Below are 15,845 nucleotides of genomic sequence, written 5' to 3' on the forward strand. Positions count from 1 at the left end.
ACCATCTTAGACTGAGAGAAAATGTCTTTGATATCAAATGGGAGATATGAATGATTTATAACACAGCGGAAAAAAAACTTTTAGACTAACTGATTTATATACACTCTTCTTTAAAAATAGACATTTGTAACCATGTAACCATGACTGCTCTGTTTTCACGTTTTCACTTGTGCTTCTTGTTTTTTTTTCTTCCTCTCTGATTATGTAAAGAAAGTCATAAACCAATATGAATGAAACTTGTGGTTGTTTACACTAAACTGCAACCCAGTAAACATTTAAGTTTAAAAAAACAAACAAACTGTAATGTATGTAACTGACAGCATGTTTACCTTGCAGCTTATTACTAAATGTAACAATAAATCATACAAATCATACATTACAAACAAGACTTGTTTATATATAAAACTATGCAGTCCATGACATTCATTGTTCAATGCACTGTTGTCCAGCTGGAAAAAAAGAAGAAAAAAACAACTAACAGAAGATGGTCATTTATAATACCTTGTTTTAAAAGCTGATGGATTATTTTGAAAACAATATCTGACACTGTATATCCACAGCAGTGGCAATACCACTAAAATACAGCAAACCCAGGCTTTGCTATACATGAATCTTTGGAAAATATAAAACCTAAATTTAAATATACACTGAATTCAGATATGATCAAAATCAGTCATACATCATTACTGTTTTCCATCTTAATGGCTTATATCTAACATTGGTGAAATACATTTCACTGCTCTCGCTCTAGAGCGAGCTCACAACTAATTTCATGTAATACAAACATGTCATTTAATCACATACATTTAAAAATGAATGTACAGTGCAGGCTAGTGAGGTTGTGTGCCATTTCTCTTCACCTGTACATTTACCTCTCCTTTTCTCTCCACAGCAGTTTCAGTCCAGCTTACAGGGCATGTGCAGTGACATTTCCTGAGAGGTCGTTTTAGCTCTAAAACAGAAAACAACAATCATGTTCTTAAAAAAACAAAACAAACCCTGAATACTTAGACATACAATGAAAAGTAAGATAGCTTAGTGTTACTCAAATGTGACAGGAAAGAGGTTTTGTGCACTACAATTCCCAGCATGATATGGTTTCAAATAAAAAAAAAAAAAAATTATCGTACTGCAGAAGACATTTGATTAAAATGTTTTCAGTAAAACTAAAATTCCAACTATTGTATGTCAATAAGAAAAAAACACGACATTGTTTCACTGCTGCCACGATGGTGTCAGAATCACAAGCTGTCTGCAGCACACGTTCAACTCCGAAACACGCTGCACAATACGTCATGTCTGGATTATGCACAATGGATTTACAGCCACACATGGGCACTTAACAGGGCCAGAGAATAACACTGAGCAGACAAAACTGTACATCGTCTTTAGCACATGTGGTCAGCTATCACAAGTGTTGTCAAATTCAGCTTTTTCTCAAAATGAAAAAAAAAAAGGAGGGACAATGCAGTACAGTGTGAATGTGGATGATGGTGGATGACAACAGTGGTTTCAGTAAGCGTGGCTGTTCGGTCTGTATATCTTCAAGGCACAAGAACACTGGGAGTGTTAGTTTAGAAAGGCCCTAGAGTTAAGGTGCATGTGGGCCCTTGGGGTCTCTTGGGTCCCTTGTTCACAAGGTGATCCGGGCACAGTGGTGTTTGAGCTTGCAGGGCAACACCCCTCGGTTTAGCTGGTAAAACTCCACCAACTGGATCAAGTCAGTGAACCGCGTGTGACCGTCATCCAGACTGTAGAATAACTCCCCTTCGTCATCCGCCTGCACAGATACACATGCAAACGCAAGAGACAGATAACTTATTGAACATGAGGCTCAAATTTGTGGGTAGTTTTTGGAATATTCATAAAAACATTGTCCAAACAGTGGATTGTACTCACAGGTAAGATCTGAAAGTGTTTGATTTTCTGCATGTGGCACAGCGACAGTACAAACGTCTTAGGGTTGCTTTGGCTGTCCCTCAGAAGAAATACTCTGAACACAAAAAGAAAGCTTTTAACAGGTGTTCTCACCAAAACTTTGATTTTCAGATTTCAGAAAATATAGATTACATGTTCGAAAATTGTTGTATGCAACTCTGGACTAAGATAGACTGATGAGTCTCATTTCAAGGTTGTCAAAAACCAATGCTTTGGGTGGAAATTCAGACCGAACCACTGACCTAAAACGTCTGTATTTCACGACCTGGAAATAAGACTTAACAATCGACTATTTTTTCTCCAGAGTAACACACAGTACTTTTGACACATTGTGCGGCATTTGGTATTTCTCAAAAAAGACATAGGACAAACTCAAGGTTCCCACACATTTAAGTGGAAAAAATTTCTTTTCAGACTTTTCAAGGATCTGTCATAATTAAAAAAAAATTCTTGCTCCACTTGCTCAGTGTTTTTCAAACTTATCACATTCAAAGTATTTCAGCTAACTGGCATACATGAAGGGAGAGACAGAACACAAGGAGAAAATGAAGAAACATACATGATGATGAACAACACATCACACGTTTACGCATATTACAGCTACGTTATGTCAACAGCCACAGAAAATGAAAGAGTACTTTAACAAATTCATTACACACAACACAATTCCATGACTTTTCCGAAACTTTCAATGATTTTTACAAATTCCATGACTTTTTCAACAGCTGGAAAATAAGATTGAAAAATTTTGTGTCTTTTCCAGGTTATCCATGACCATGGGAACCCTGTAAACTGTCCTGTCTATTATGTTTCTTATAAAAAGGTAACAGTAAAAAAGCAAGAGTACTACCAGGCTTGTCCTCCATAAAAGTAAATACTGTAAAAAAAAGTCTCACTGTTGAGGATCATGCATTAAAAGCCCCCGGTCCACCTTTTACCAACAATCCTGAGTCTGTCTGCTTACCCATCGATAAGACCCTGTTGAGTGATTAGACGCTGAGCCTCATCCCGAGACAGTTTGCCGTGGAACCAGGACTGAGCCAGGTGGAGAGCTGAAGCATGAAAAGAAACCACATAATGACAATGATCCATTTCAGTTGTGTGAAGGCAACAAATCAAAATAATAAAAAACAGTGTCACACAAACCTATGTTCGACATTGAGCTCTGCGAGGTGGACGGGCTCCCGTGGCCACTCAGACGGTGGCAGCTCTTCCTCTGCGGGAGAAATGAGTTACAGCCATGAAATGAGCTGAAGTGACGTTGATACATAGTTAAAGTATGCATGTGACATTCACAGCATCAATACAGCAGCAAACCGGTATTTGCTATCTAAAGATTTGGCGTATTAATGGTGTCCTGAGCAGATAATGACGTCGCACTACGTCGTTTGTGTTGTAATGCACTGCGAAGCCAGTTCGACTTACCCAGGGTATGTTTTGGTTATTTGGTTTAGCTAACCCGAGCATTGGATGCTGGATAACAGGTACCACAAAGCTGGTTATCACGTCGCTCGGTCAACTCTGGGTTTTCCTCTCCAGCCATGAGACGGAGTTGTTTATTATGAGCACCATCATCAGAGCTGTGAATGAGGTATATCCTCTGATATGATATGAAACTGCATTACTGTTCCTTGGTAATGTTTGTACAACAGCGAAAAGTCATATTCTCTCGCCTTTGAATTCTAAGACAATAACTACTACGACAGTGGTTCCCGACTTTTTTCCTTATGGGACTCCTTTTCTATCATTGATCAAACTGACAAACCCGGACAAAGTTACATTACATTACATTTTATGGATATTTCATATTATATTCATTGCATCACAATGACAGCACAGAATAACTGATAAACTGTACAATTAAACCAAATAGTGAATGCAAAAACTGCAGGAAGCTTGTGCAAACAGAGCAGTTTGGATGAATTTCGAGGACATTACTGCCTTTGAATATTTCATCAGAGATGAAATTTCCTGATATTTTCAGGAACCTATTATACATTGTCTGTATAATATATCTTTTTTTTTGTAATGATCATACATATTAATAGGATTCTTTTTTTGACAAATTCAGTGTTTTCTTCTCCCTGACATTTTGGCCATTGTTCTATTGGTTGTTTTAAGAACCTAATTTTCCTCCGCAGGATGAAGGCAGAGAGTGAAGGCTCTGTGAATAGAGTTTGTGTTCAGGTCTTCACTGTGTCCTCATCCTGTGACATTGTTTAAGTGTATATCTAGAGTAATGATCTTAACTTTTAAAATAACAATTTCATTTTGTTTTCCTGATGTAAATGAATGAAATAAGATATAGGTCTGCTGTACATTTTTAAAAGTTTTCTTAAAACCAAGAGGGCCAAACAACCCTGCGAGAAGCTTTGGCTTTTTTGTTATAGGCTACTGTGTGTATAAATATGCACCATGTTGTTCGAAAATACAGTGTAATCTCTTGTTACTCAGGACATTAACAGATCGGATAGGGTTGTATATGTAAGAGCACATCATGATGTTTGAATAAATTGTTCCAAGCTTCTCTCACACCCTTTTCAGCTTTATTTTTGAGAGATTTTTGAGTTCACCAAAATGTCAAGAGAACATGTTTTTCCTGGCTGACCCCCTGACTTACCCTCCATGACAGGCCTTCCTCTACAGCCACAGACAGCGCCTCAGACGGGTTCTCAATCACTCGGCTCTTTTGGCCAGAAAAGTCCATGGCCACCAGCGAATTCTCTGAGATGCTTCTCTGAAATAGCACACATACATTGACATGTTTTGTATCAACTGGATGAGTTTGTTTGTTTAAATCCCCCTTTTTCCCCCTCATGACAAAAAAACTACTATGTATAAATATGTATTGTCCACACCCTGAGGTATTTCTTTTTAGGGTTGATTTCCTTTGTACTCTGTGGAAAAGAAGCAGACTGACTTTCACTGTCTTGCGGTATTGTATTGCCATCTAGTGTCTGAGTAACGTGACTCCATCTTCATCAATCCTCGATGATTCCAGACAGAAAACTCCATTGAAAAGGGATTAGAGTGGCTTTGAAAAGAATGACACATGGGCACATTTTAGTCCTTTAAGCTGCCATATAGTGAGTGGCTCACTGCACACACTCAAGAAAATTCTTCTTATCAGGATTACCAAGAAGCTTTTAAATTACCACATTTGTTCCTCTACCACCTACTAAGCTTGCAATTTAAACGAGTGGTTAAAACAAAGTGAGCAGTGTTTATTTTGAGGATACAGGCATTCCCGTCCATCTTATTCACTCCGTCCCAACTCCAATGATGTTAAAACACAGATCACTGCTTAAAAACATGTTATATCAGTACAGCTTTTGTTTACTTTTCAGTGATCATGTGAAGGAGATTTGTCATGGCAGCTGATGTTGAGTTAAATCTGTCAAATAAACTGCGGAAGATTCAGCAGCCTGACCCTGCATTTGGCAGATTCATGCACTCTCCTATCTATCTAGCTAATCCTCCTGGCGAGGCTGTTGGTCACATATGACCCTCCAACAGCAGAGAAGAGGTGATGAGTTGTTAAATCTGAGAGCAGCTGATCACTGTGTATTTTTAGAAAGCAGAGGGTTCATGAACATGTCCAAAAGCCATAAATAGATTGTGTTCACAGCCGCGAAAATACTCCCAGTAGAGTCTGAGGCTATTCTGAGACACCAAATCCACATTAACACACTGAAGGTGCCTCATTTGTCCTATGCAGTTCTATAACTACACTGCCATGTGCTGGCCTGTTTCTTCATCATATTTTTGAAGCATGAAAACTTGTCTTTAAAGCTGCATTATTATTTGATTTTCTTTTGGTCACCTGGGGCAGTGGAGCAGGCTAGAAAAACAACGTCAGCTGCTGTTACATGGACAATAACTCTGAAATCGTTTTGATTAGAGATTCCAATTGAACCGTTGACATGGACGCTTACTAAAGTGATCCGATGAGCCTGTAGAAATATTGTTTCATGCAGCTGCTGTTTCAAATTCAAAGACTCACATAAGAACCATGAGAGCAATAAATTGTTTTTGAATTATGAAGGATCTTTTGTCAAAGTCAGAGGAAGGAGACTAGTCACATCCATCTCGATTGGAGGAAGGGGTGTTGTAAACCTTTTGAAATCTCTTAAATAGAAACATATAATTGCCCCACATGGGGGTAACCTTACGTGATGTAGGAGGCGCCTGTGCCGCACATGGCATACAGCAACAACTGTTTCCATGTGCCTCCTACATCACTTAAGGATACCCCCATGTGGGGCAATTATATGTTTTGATTTAACAGGTTTACAACACCCCTTCCTCCAATCGAGATGGATGTGACTAGTCTTTTTCGATTGAGGTGGTTACATGAGGCATTTTTATTCTGATTGGGCGATTATTCTGATAATGTGATAAGGCCAAGTTGAGGCAAACTGCAGAGTTGGTGTCATTATCATCGATTGATCAATCAATCAATCAATCAATCAATCAAATGAAATTGCATAAAATACAGGGTTCCCATATTTTTTCATGGAAAAGATTTCAAAACTGCTCCATGACTTTTGAAGGACCCGTAATCATTTTTTTTTTCTTGCCCCACTTGTTCGGTGTTTTTCAAACATATCCGACTCGACTTCTATTCAAACGTAATTTCAGCTAGCTGGAGGAGAGATGGAAAACAGAAGAGAAAATGGAGAAACCTGCGTGATGACAAACAAATGTTGTGTAAAGCTATGCTATGTTACGTTGTCAGCTCCACACAACAAATTTGCCACTATGTTACATTACATGGAAGGTTTTCTACAGAAGATTACTTTAACAATTTTGTAAGAAAATGAAATTCCATGACTTTTCCAAGACTTTGATTTCTTTTTTCCTATTTCTATGACTCATCCAGGCCTTGAAAATGTAATTGTGAAATTCCATGACTTTTCCATGGTTTCCATGACCGTGGGAACCCTGACAATACAATTTCAGTAAAATATAATCCTGTCACTTCATTCAGTCTTTGGATTAAAAAAATACAATATAATAGTGAATATGATTTGGCAGTCCCAGGCAGGGACCTCATTTAGGATGCTTGTGGACTTAGTGTAGAGGCTCTCCCTGAGCCTCTCAGTGTTGACCTGATCTGGCCTTATTCTTGCAGCGCCTGGTGTAGATATCCTTAAAGCAGGGTAGAGCAGCGCCTATTATACGCTTAGCCAAATGAACCACTTTTCCAGGGCCTGTTCGGTGCTGTTCCCATACTATACGGTGCTATTCCCCATTAGGACGCTCTCGACAGAAGTAGTAATGCCACAGTATTTGAGGGGATACCCAGGATATCCTCCAACACCAGAGGTGAAACTGTCTCTGTCTTGCTTTTGTCATCATTGAGCCTGTATGCACCACCGAGGTCAGGCCCTAACTGATGTGGACAGCAGGGTAATCAAGCTGTCCACCTTCTCCACTGAGGACATATAGATACCTGTTGATATAAAGGGGTGCATAGTTTTGTCACTGCCTCTTATACTATCATCTCCTTAGAGCTGTTGACATTCAAGAGTAGGTAGCTGTCCTGACACCAGGGAGTCAGGTCTACTTTCTTCAGGTAGGCCTTGTCATTGTTATCTAGAATCGGGCCCACCGCAGCTCTGTCCTCAGCAAACTTGATGAAGGTGTTGGGAGTCAAAAGTGGCCACACAGTCGTCTCTGTACAGGAAGTACAGCAGGGGACTCAAAATGCAGCCCTGGGGTGCTCCGTTGTTAAGGATGATGAGGGTGGCGGAGGTGTGTCCACTCACTCGCACCACTTGGGGTCTGTGGGTCAGGAAGTCAAGGATCCACATGTACAGTGAGGTGTTGAATCCCAGCTCCCTGAGCTTTGTGATGAGCCTGGAGGGAACTAGTTTAGTCTAGTGTTGAACGCTTAACTGTAGTCGATGAACAGGAGTCGAACTTAGCTCCCTTTCTTCTCCAAGTGAGTGACCTTTATCAAAGTCTTTTGATCCATTATTAATATAAGCTTAGAAAAGTACATTCTTTAGAAGCTGGATAGACATCAGTTTTGTCGTGCTGCCCTTGGAAAAATCAAAACCTGTGAAACCTGAAAAAATTGGTCTGATTTCTTTTGACAACATGGGAAAAAGGCAATGAGCAACCTTGCAAGAAATGTAAGAAATGAAAAATCTTGAAAAACAAAAATAGTAAAAGGTGACAAGAAAATGACTTGTGGGGAGATTATTGGATAATATCCAAAAAAGAAAAAAAAAGGCCAGAGAACTCTTTTTCTATCACTTATAATTACATATTCAAAATTATATTAAAGAAAAAATATTTATTTTTATTTTTATTTTCACACTTTCTTAAGATCAGTTCCTTGTCTCTTTTTATTTTTTTTAAATTTATTTTTCTTATTTTCAGGTAATTTTCTTGTCACTTTCTTTACTAATTTTTTGCTAAACTTTTACGGCATTTAAGCTTACCATTGGCGAAGCTTTTTGTTTCTGGTGTGGCTGAATGAAGTTTTGGTACAATTGCATCCCATACTGAAACACAAAAAATGTCAGCAGTTGAAATTAAAATCCCAAATATGTATACATATTAACTTTAAAATACTTTTAGTAGTCTTGAAGTGTAGTGATGAAAAGGGACAGATGAAAATAAATCAGTGTATTGCACTTCACTGTACATTATTTATAGACCAGCAGGAGAGTGACTAATGCTCTAAACTGCATCCAGCAGATATCCAGACAATGAACACATGCTGCTTCTATAAAGAGTAGGAGTGCTAATCCAGCATCGCTCAATAGTTTCTCTTGACCTCCTCCCAAAGCTACATCTGAGTCTAGCACTGACTCAGCATTCCTCCTCTTAGACATAACCAGTTGGTGATCAGCAAGCCAACCTTTAACAAGCGCATGGCTGTGATCCAGCAGGTCCTGGTCTGCTCATCATCCGCACAAAGCAGCTTCAAGTCCCGGGCTGAACTACACTTTGTAGACTAGAGCAAGAAGTTACAAAAAACAAAAAGGAGTTCAGAATGCTATGAATCAATACTCTACTTCTGCTCCTTTTGTATCGTTTTAGCATTGCTAGAAAGTGACAGTACCTTGACACAGAATCCATAATCTGTGGGTGCTCCGTGAAGTTTCTTGGCTGACAATACTGCGTAGACATCACTGTCACTGAAGTCAGCAATTAAGTGGAGATGTCTTGGTTCCTTCCAAAAGAAAAAAGAAAAAAGAAAAAAAAGGGAGGTCATAAAACTAAAGCAGAGTTTAGATGTGAACTTTCATACAACATCAAACCAAAGTTTTGGGGCTGCAAATCTGTGATAGTGTGTTGCTATTGCAGTCTTGCCTCTTCAATTTATTTTATGATGAGGTCACTAATGTGAAGAACACAGTGCACCAGAAAGTAATTTACTTTTATAAATAAACGGGACATGCTTCTGTCAAGTTAGAGAAAAAACTCCTGCACATTGTCTAACTTGCAAAAATCATTATTTTATTGTGCTGTTTCGGTACTAAACCTTTGTCAGGCAAACAGTTTTGTGACAAAGAGAAGCTGCCTTAATTAAAAGTAGCTGTAAGTTTGCAAACAGCCACATTCCCCACATGCATAAATACCACATCAGTTTATCTAACAATTTACAGTATTATACATAGATATAGAAAAGAAATACAGGTAAAAACACACCATAGTGATGATCATAAACATACCCCAAAGTGTTGATATTAAATGGGTCAGTTTTTATAAATAAATGCACAAATCCTTAAATTGCATTCTCAAAGGGATACATTTATAAATCTTGCAGGTTGCATTAGTAAATGAACCTGTAGGGATATGTTTACATGGAAAGACTTTAACACATTGGGATATGTTCATGATTGTCACTAGGATGCGTTTTTTTTTACCTTTTTACCTCTCTGCAAATGCTTTATGTGGCCGACTGCAAACTCAAAGCCACTCATACCTAAGAGTGCTACTCTTTGTCACAAACCTATTTGCCTCATGAAAGTCTAGTACCTTTATGTCGCATTAAAAAAATGATTTTTGCAAGTTAGACAGTGTGCTGTGTTACTTCTGTCAGAAAGAAAACTAACACTGAGGAGTGGATAAATGGCACCTATATTAGAATCACACCACGCCAACAGAAGCAATGCTGCCAGGTACACATCCTGCGTCCCTGACATATTAATATCTGAAGGGACAGTGGAAACCCGGTATTGATGCACCCTATTTTCCCCTGATAATACTACTCTGTGATAATTTGATTGTGCCACGGATCAATGCCATATTGAGTCATACTGATGATGACTGTCAAGGAGATATGCTGTGTTGAAAAAATACATTCACTGGCGGTTACCATTTTTTACCACCTGCACAGGTATCTTGTGCAAGATAAGATCACATTTTGTTCATAGACTCAGTGACTATCCTTGCACAAAATATTCAATTTTTGCCCTTATTATAAAAAGACATTATTTCTACTTGCCTGTTTACATGACTAATGAAAATGAATATTGGAATAATATTCCCTTTTCCATGCAGCAGTGCATACCACGATTATCATGTCCTAACATGTTTTTTATCATGTAAAAACTATCGAAAAGTGGAACAGCTGGAGCCGCTTATGCCATTTTCCTTCTTTTCTTCAAAACAGGAGTTTTTCAAGTTTTCCACAGGTGGCAGAATTGTTAGACCATATAACCACAGAGGCCGTGTGTAGAAAACTGCTGTAAAACTCAAATAATACCAGCATATTCCACGTGTTTTTATCGGTACGTGACAATCTGAGGATCCCAAGGACTCACTTCACTGAAAACCTAAAAACATCACAGTTACAGTCTAATCTTTTAAGCAGAAGGGAACATAATAGCTCATTTTGGACAGAGGTGGGGCAAACCTAAATTTAAACAAGACCTATTCATCAATAAATCACAGTGTTATCAGTCATTCTGGGTGTGGTTAACCTATAAATGGAATGACACGGATAAGGATAAAATCATACGAACTGATAGAGGCTGCATTGAAACAGTATCAAAACCCACATTGTGCTAAAGATAAATTTCCAAGAAAAACAAAAGCACAAAGATTACCATTGTTCTGCTTTCATGTGACGCACCAGCCCCACTTCCTTATTTAAGCCACAGCCGTTAGTGTCTGTACTGCCTGACTAGCAAAGTGTCCGACCACAAATGAACGATAAACCTGCTAGAGTAAAAGTGGGCGCCATACCAAAGCCACCCTGCACCCTACAACAAAAGGTCTACTGTTGTAGGAAATGAAAGCAGTTGAGAAGTGGTTGTGTTGGCACGGCTGGTGCCTAGGTATAAGCTTCACTTGTCAGCAGCTCTGGGAGTCCTCTTTCTGCTTGGCTGATATGCCAGCTGACCTAAGGAAAATCAAGCTCAACCTGTTCCACTGCCCTCTCACAGCACGAGTGAGATATATACAGAGGATGAACTGGTGACCCCACAGTGTACTAACAGGACTAGGATGCTTCTTTACAGATTAAGTCAAGAATTTTAATTTTCTTATTTGTGCTATGCATTTTTTCCCCCTGGACAATTACACGTGTCAAGCATAAATGCAATGCAATTACACGTACATATCAAAATAGGATTGCATGCTACAGAATGCAACAGAAAACACATGTAGTAATCTGCTTTTTATTTTGCTTTTTATTTTGGTTTACTGACCTTGGAAGTTCCCTTATTGGAGAAATAAAGCCCCGACCTCCGCAGGACAAAATAAAACTTCTTCCAAGACTTCCTGCTTTGCTCTTTGGCATGGAGGTGTCCATGAATCTCTGGACAAGTGCTGGAGTTGAGAAAGGTCTGTGTTGGGCAGAGAAATATTTGTCCATAGATGGGTGTGTGCAGGAGACTCTTAAGGTAACACAACACATTTAGACAGAGGCTGAGAGACTCATAATTGGCACTCAAGGGCAAAGAGAGTGCAGTGTAAACAGACTTGATACCTGTATGAGCTGACTGTGATCCACCATCCCGTTGGTTTCACTGGATATGGAGACCATGTGATCCGGGAAAAAGTCCTACCAATATGAAAGCAACATTAGTTATTGCTACTATACTCTCTACTGCTTAACTAAAGAGATGACCCCATCACCTACTACATAATTTCATCACAAACTCACCAAGGGTTTCCTGAAGAATTCATATTTAGCATAATTTTTTCTAAAATACAGCCGGCAGTCTGTGTCCATTCCCCAGCCTGATAGCACCTCCATAACAGACTCATGGTCTTCGATGGTTCTCTCTAGTGAGACCAGGAGGAAAGAAAATCAGTGACAGGTATTTCTGTGTGGGTAAAAGATTAATCAATTAATTGAATATATTTTTTTGCTCAGACAGCCATTTGAAGCCGCTCTGAACAGTAAACTGCGAACAACATCAGGGAGAAGACAACATCAGACAAGTAAACTATTCATGATGTACATGGCTGATAACAAAATCCCACGAAAAGGACGCGCACCCTGCTTTGTAAATGAATGAACGTAGTCAACTGTTTCAATAACATGCATCTCCAAATATCAAATTTGTTCTAAATTAAGAAAAGAGCCAAGAGACATTGCATTTTAACACAAGTAAATGGATTCTTTAAGAGTTATATTAGCTCAGGGGGATTTTGTCAACACACAAAGGGCCATTTAATTTGTTAGCTTATCTGAAAAGTAAAATAACACATCTAAATACATATTTTTCACTGGCAAGCAATAGTACCATGTAGTTTTGATTAAATAAGCATTGATGATTGGAACAGAACAGATGGATGAATTATGTAATGTGTGCAATAGTGTGAAAATGCACTGAGAAATTTTTGATGTAGTCCCCTAGCAGCTCGGTGTTAATATATCATTGACAAAATGTGAGTTTTTCACTGTTGGCTTAAAAAAGATTTTATTTTGTGTCATTTATACATTATGTTGAATTCATATTGTGATGTTCCTTTTATATACAAATACAACTACATGTAATATACATAGTTCTGCATAAATTTTGATGTCCGTTAATTCAAATGTTCCTTTACAGTTTCTAAAGCCAGCCCTTTCTGTAAAAAGATGAAACACCCACAGTTAAAACTGGTGTATGACTTTCAAACAGCACCTGCCAGCTCAATAACTGGTGGTATTTTAAACTAAAATGGATGAAATCAGCAACAACAAGCTGAAGGCTTAGGCGATATCTACTTTTTCATACCTTCCTGAAATTTAACTGTGGTATGGCGGTATTTGTGCCCTGTGACCAACAAGTTAGCTACATACATTCTGTGATCTCAGTCTAATGAATAAACAATATAAAATGTTAAGATAGGAAATTTTCTTACACCCATTGTCCTTATTAAACAAAGATATAAATGATACACCCTCCGAAGTCAAGTTTCTTTCTTTCAGCCTTGCTTAACTGCCTTATTAACTCCTCGTAAAACACTCCACTCAAACTCAACAGAAACAAAATTGTCTTAGTTTGTCTTGTTAGTTGTCTAGATTTTTGGTCCACTGCTCAAAATATCAGCATCTCTGGTTTGTTTGAAATAAACTGTTAAGTCACAGAGTTAAATGTGTAAATATGCTATTTTTCCCAGTTTCTCTCTCTGCTGTTGTGGCAAGATTTTTATAGCACTGTGACGTTATCCCCACCACTCGCTGTCACCATGTTTCCCAGCTCAGCAGTCTGTTCCACTAGAGACTGACCACATGATGTGCATTACGTACAATACATCCTCAATACAGCATCTCCGTATAAGTTAAAGAGAAAGACTCGAGTCTGTCTGACACATTGAAAATGTTACCATGGGGATTTCTACAGTAAATACCCTGGTTTGCCATAATACTGTGATACTGCCAAAGATCAGCAGAAAATGTGGTTTACAAATGCAGACATAACAGCAGCCTCTTGCAGTGCACAACAAAAGCCATGCAGACAATTCTAGTAGTAGGGGTGGAGGACAAAATTGATACAGAATATTACTGTGATATTTTGCTTGGCAATATGTGACAATACACTGATTATTCTACAAGTTATTAATGTTGCAAATATCAATTGAACTTTTGATACCCCTCGATAATACAATCAGTTGCTATTTCAGTCCGCCAGATACATGTTGCTGCAATTAAAACGATTGAAGTGCGATGAACAGACTGAAAACTTTATCTTATCTTAACAAAAACAGTCGACAAAGATGTTCCTAAATGTACAGTTAAGAAAGGTAATACATTTCCTTATATTGCAATATTAGGTGTATTGTAATAATATTGTACCGTGACCCAAGTACCAAGTAATATTGTTTTCGGGGTCTCTGGGGATTCGCACAGGGGTGAAAATTATACAAATGACAGAAAATCTATATACGCCAATGTAGACAGCGATTTTGCTTCATACATGCACTGCATTAACTCTTTCCTATTGCAATGCCATTAGAGTACGAGAAATGATGTTTGGAAAATCTATAATTAATGCTTCACAGCGATTAAGACACAATCAATGTCACCATCATTAGCTCCCTCATATTCTAAACATTGTGACTGGGCAATAAATTAGTTTAGGGTTTAATTAAACAGTATACAGTGCTCTCTTCCAATCACATATATCTGAACGTCACCTCATCTGTTTCTAGCGCCACTCCTCCCATCAAATCAAGCAAGCCTCACCCATAGGACTAACATTACCATCACATGATTAAAAATATTTCAAATTTGCTTTGTTTATTTTTTTTTTTTTTACCAACTGCCTCTGCATATTATCTTAGACTTTTTTTAAAGACTAGATAAGGATATTGACCATGCATGCTACTGATATTTTTACATTCTCATTAAAAGATGGCGATTTTGCAGAAAACCTTACCTATACCCAGATGAGACAGGTGTTCAAAAAGAGTCCAGCTGTGGTCATCGATGCAGTGGTTCTTCAAGACAAACAGCTGGCATATGTCCCGGGCAGTGATGTCGCTGGGAACCTCTACTGCCCTGCTGGTGTTATCTTCACTATAAACTTTGATTACCTGCAAAAGAAGCAATAAATTAATGACCATTTCAACTTCTCAACAAGATACCTTTTCACCTCCAAGAAACGCAAGAAGAATGTTGTTTTGCTTGAAGTAATGCAATGAGCAGTATAAAAAGTAAGGCCAAGTATCAAGACAAATTAATCAGTTTGACCCACAGACACTAGTTAGGTAGCTCCTGTTTTCTCTTGTAGCAACAAAATGTTCAGAAAATAACAGTTGATGAAAGCCCTACAAGGAGAGAACAATGTGCAAAGCATGTTCCAGGATGTGAATATTTAAGGTTGGAAAGAAAACTGAAGTAATATGGCAAAACCACATTGAGACATCAAACACTTCAAAAATTAATCCATCTGAAACTTACCCCTCTCTTTGGAGCCAAGCAGAGCTCTGAGTTTGGGCAAGATCTGTAGCCTATGCATGGCTGAGTGCACAGCATTGCAAAAGAGAGCTTTTGTAAGAAACAAAAACACGCGTCTGACAGCACTGCGAGTGTCAGCTGGGAAGCAACGAGTGTCTCTCTCTCTCTCTCTCTCGCTCTCTCTCGCTCTGTGCTGCAGTGGAGCTGAAAGGAGGCAATTAGACAGAACTGCCTCTTAGCACGACGCTGTCCCGACTCCACATATCTGTATCGCTGGGGCTTGATACCAAATCACCTGCTACCTTTCTGCACCACTAAGCGTCAAGAAGCCAGAGTTTAATCTGCTCTTTCAATAGCGCTCCTCTCAAACATGCACCTTAATAGGTCAGATCTAGTGAACTGAACTGAAAACGAACTGAAAAAGAGAATAAGATTAAATGCATGTCTTGTATTGCCATCTCGATCCCCATCTCTTATGCACAAAATCCATTTTAATAAACTGGGAAATATTGTTAAAGAGTCCATTTGAAGTTGTTGAGGAAATCTT

General features: G+C 38.5%; 1 protein-coding gene across 4 annotated transcripts in view; it reads right to left on the reverse strand.

Annotated features, from left to right (window-relative positions):
* Window positions 1-372: 372 nt before the first annotated feature.
* The window catches only part of grb14 (growth factor receptor-bound protein 14), a 42,802-nt gene continuing 27,329 nt past the window's right edge, over window positions 373-15,845 (reverse strand). For 3 of the 4 annotated variants that reach the window (XM_042495213.2, XM_042495215.2, XM_088083222.1), the window contains 12 exons: window positions 14,778-14,934; window positions 12,071-12,192; window positions 11,894-11,968; window positions 11,613-11,750; window positions 9,017-9,127; window positions 8,813-8,908; window positions 8,391-8,453; window positions 4,559-4,675; window positions 3,085-3,154; window positions 2,903-2,990; window positions 1,900-1,993; window positions 373-1,780 (listed from right to left, as the gene is read on the reverse strand). In XM_042495213.2, the coding sequence (XP_042351147.1) occupies window positions 1,634-1,780; window positions 1,900-1,993; window positions 2,903-2,990; window positions 3,085-3,154; window positions 4,559-4,675; window positions 8,391-8,453; window positions 8,813-8,908; window positions 9,017-9,127; window positions 11,613-11,750; window positions 11,894-11,968; window positions 12,071-12,192; window positions 14,778-14,934 (1,278 nt within the window). In that variant the 3' untranslated portion in view covers window positions 373-1,633. Of the gene's footprint in view, window positions 1,781-1,899; window positions 1,994-2,902; window positions 2,991-3,084; window positions 3,155-4,558; window positions 4,676-8,390; window positions 8,454-8,812; window positions 8,909-9,016; window positions 9,128-11,612; window positions 11,751-11,893; window positions 11,969-12,070; window positions 12,193-14,777; window positions 14,935-15,301; window positions 15,728-15,845 lie in introns of those variants that run through there. The other variant, XM_088083221.1, reaches the window with a different exon arrangement.

Source organism: Plectropomus leopardus, chromosome 10, assembly GCF_026936395.1.
Source record: "Plectropomus leopardus strain MGB_pleo_1.0 chromosome 10, ASM2693639v1, whole genome shotgun sequence".
NCBI lineage: Eukaryota > Metazoa > Chordata > Actinopteri > Perciformes > Serranidae > Plectropomus > Plectropomus leopardus.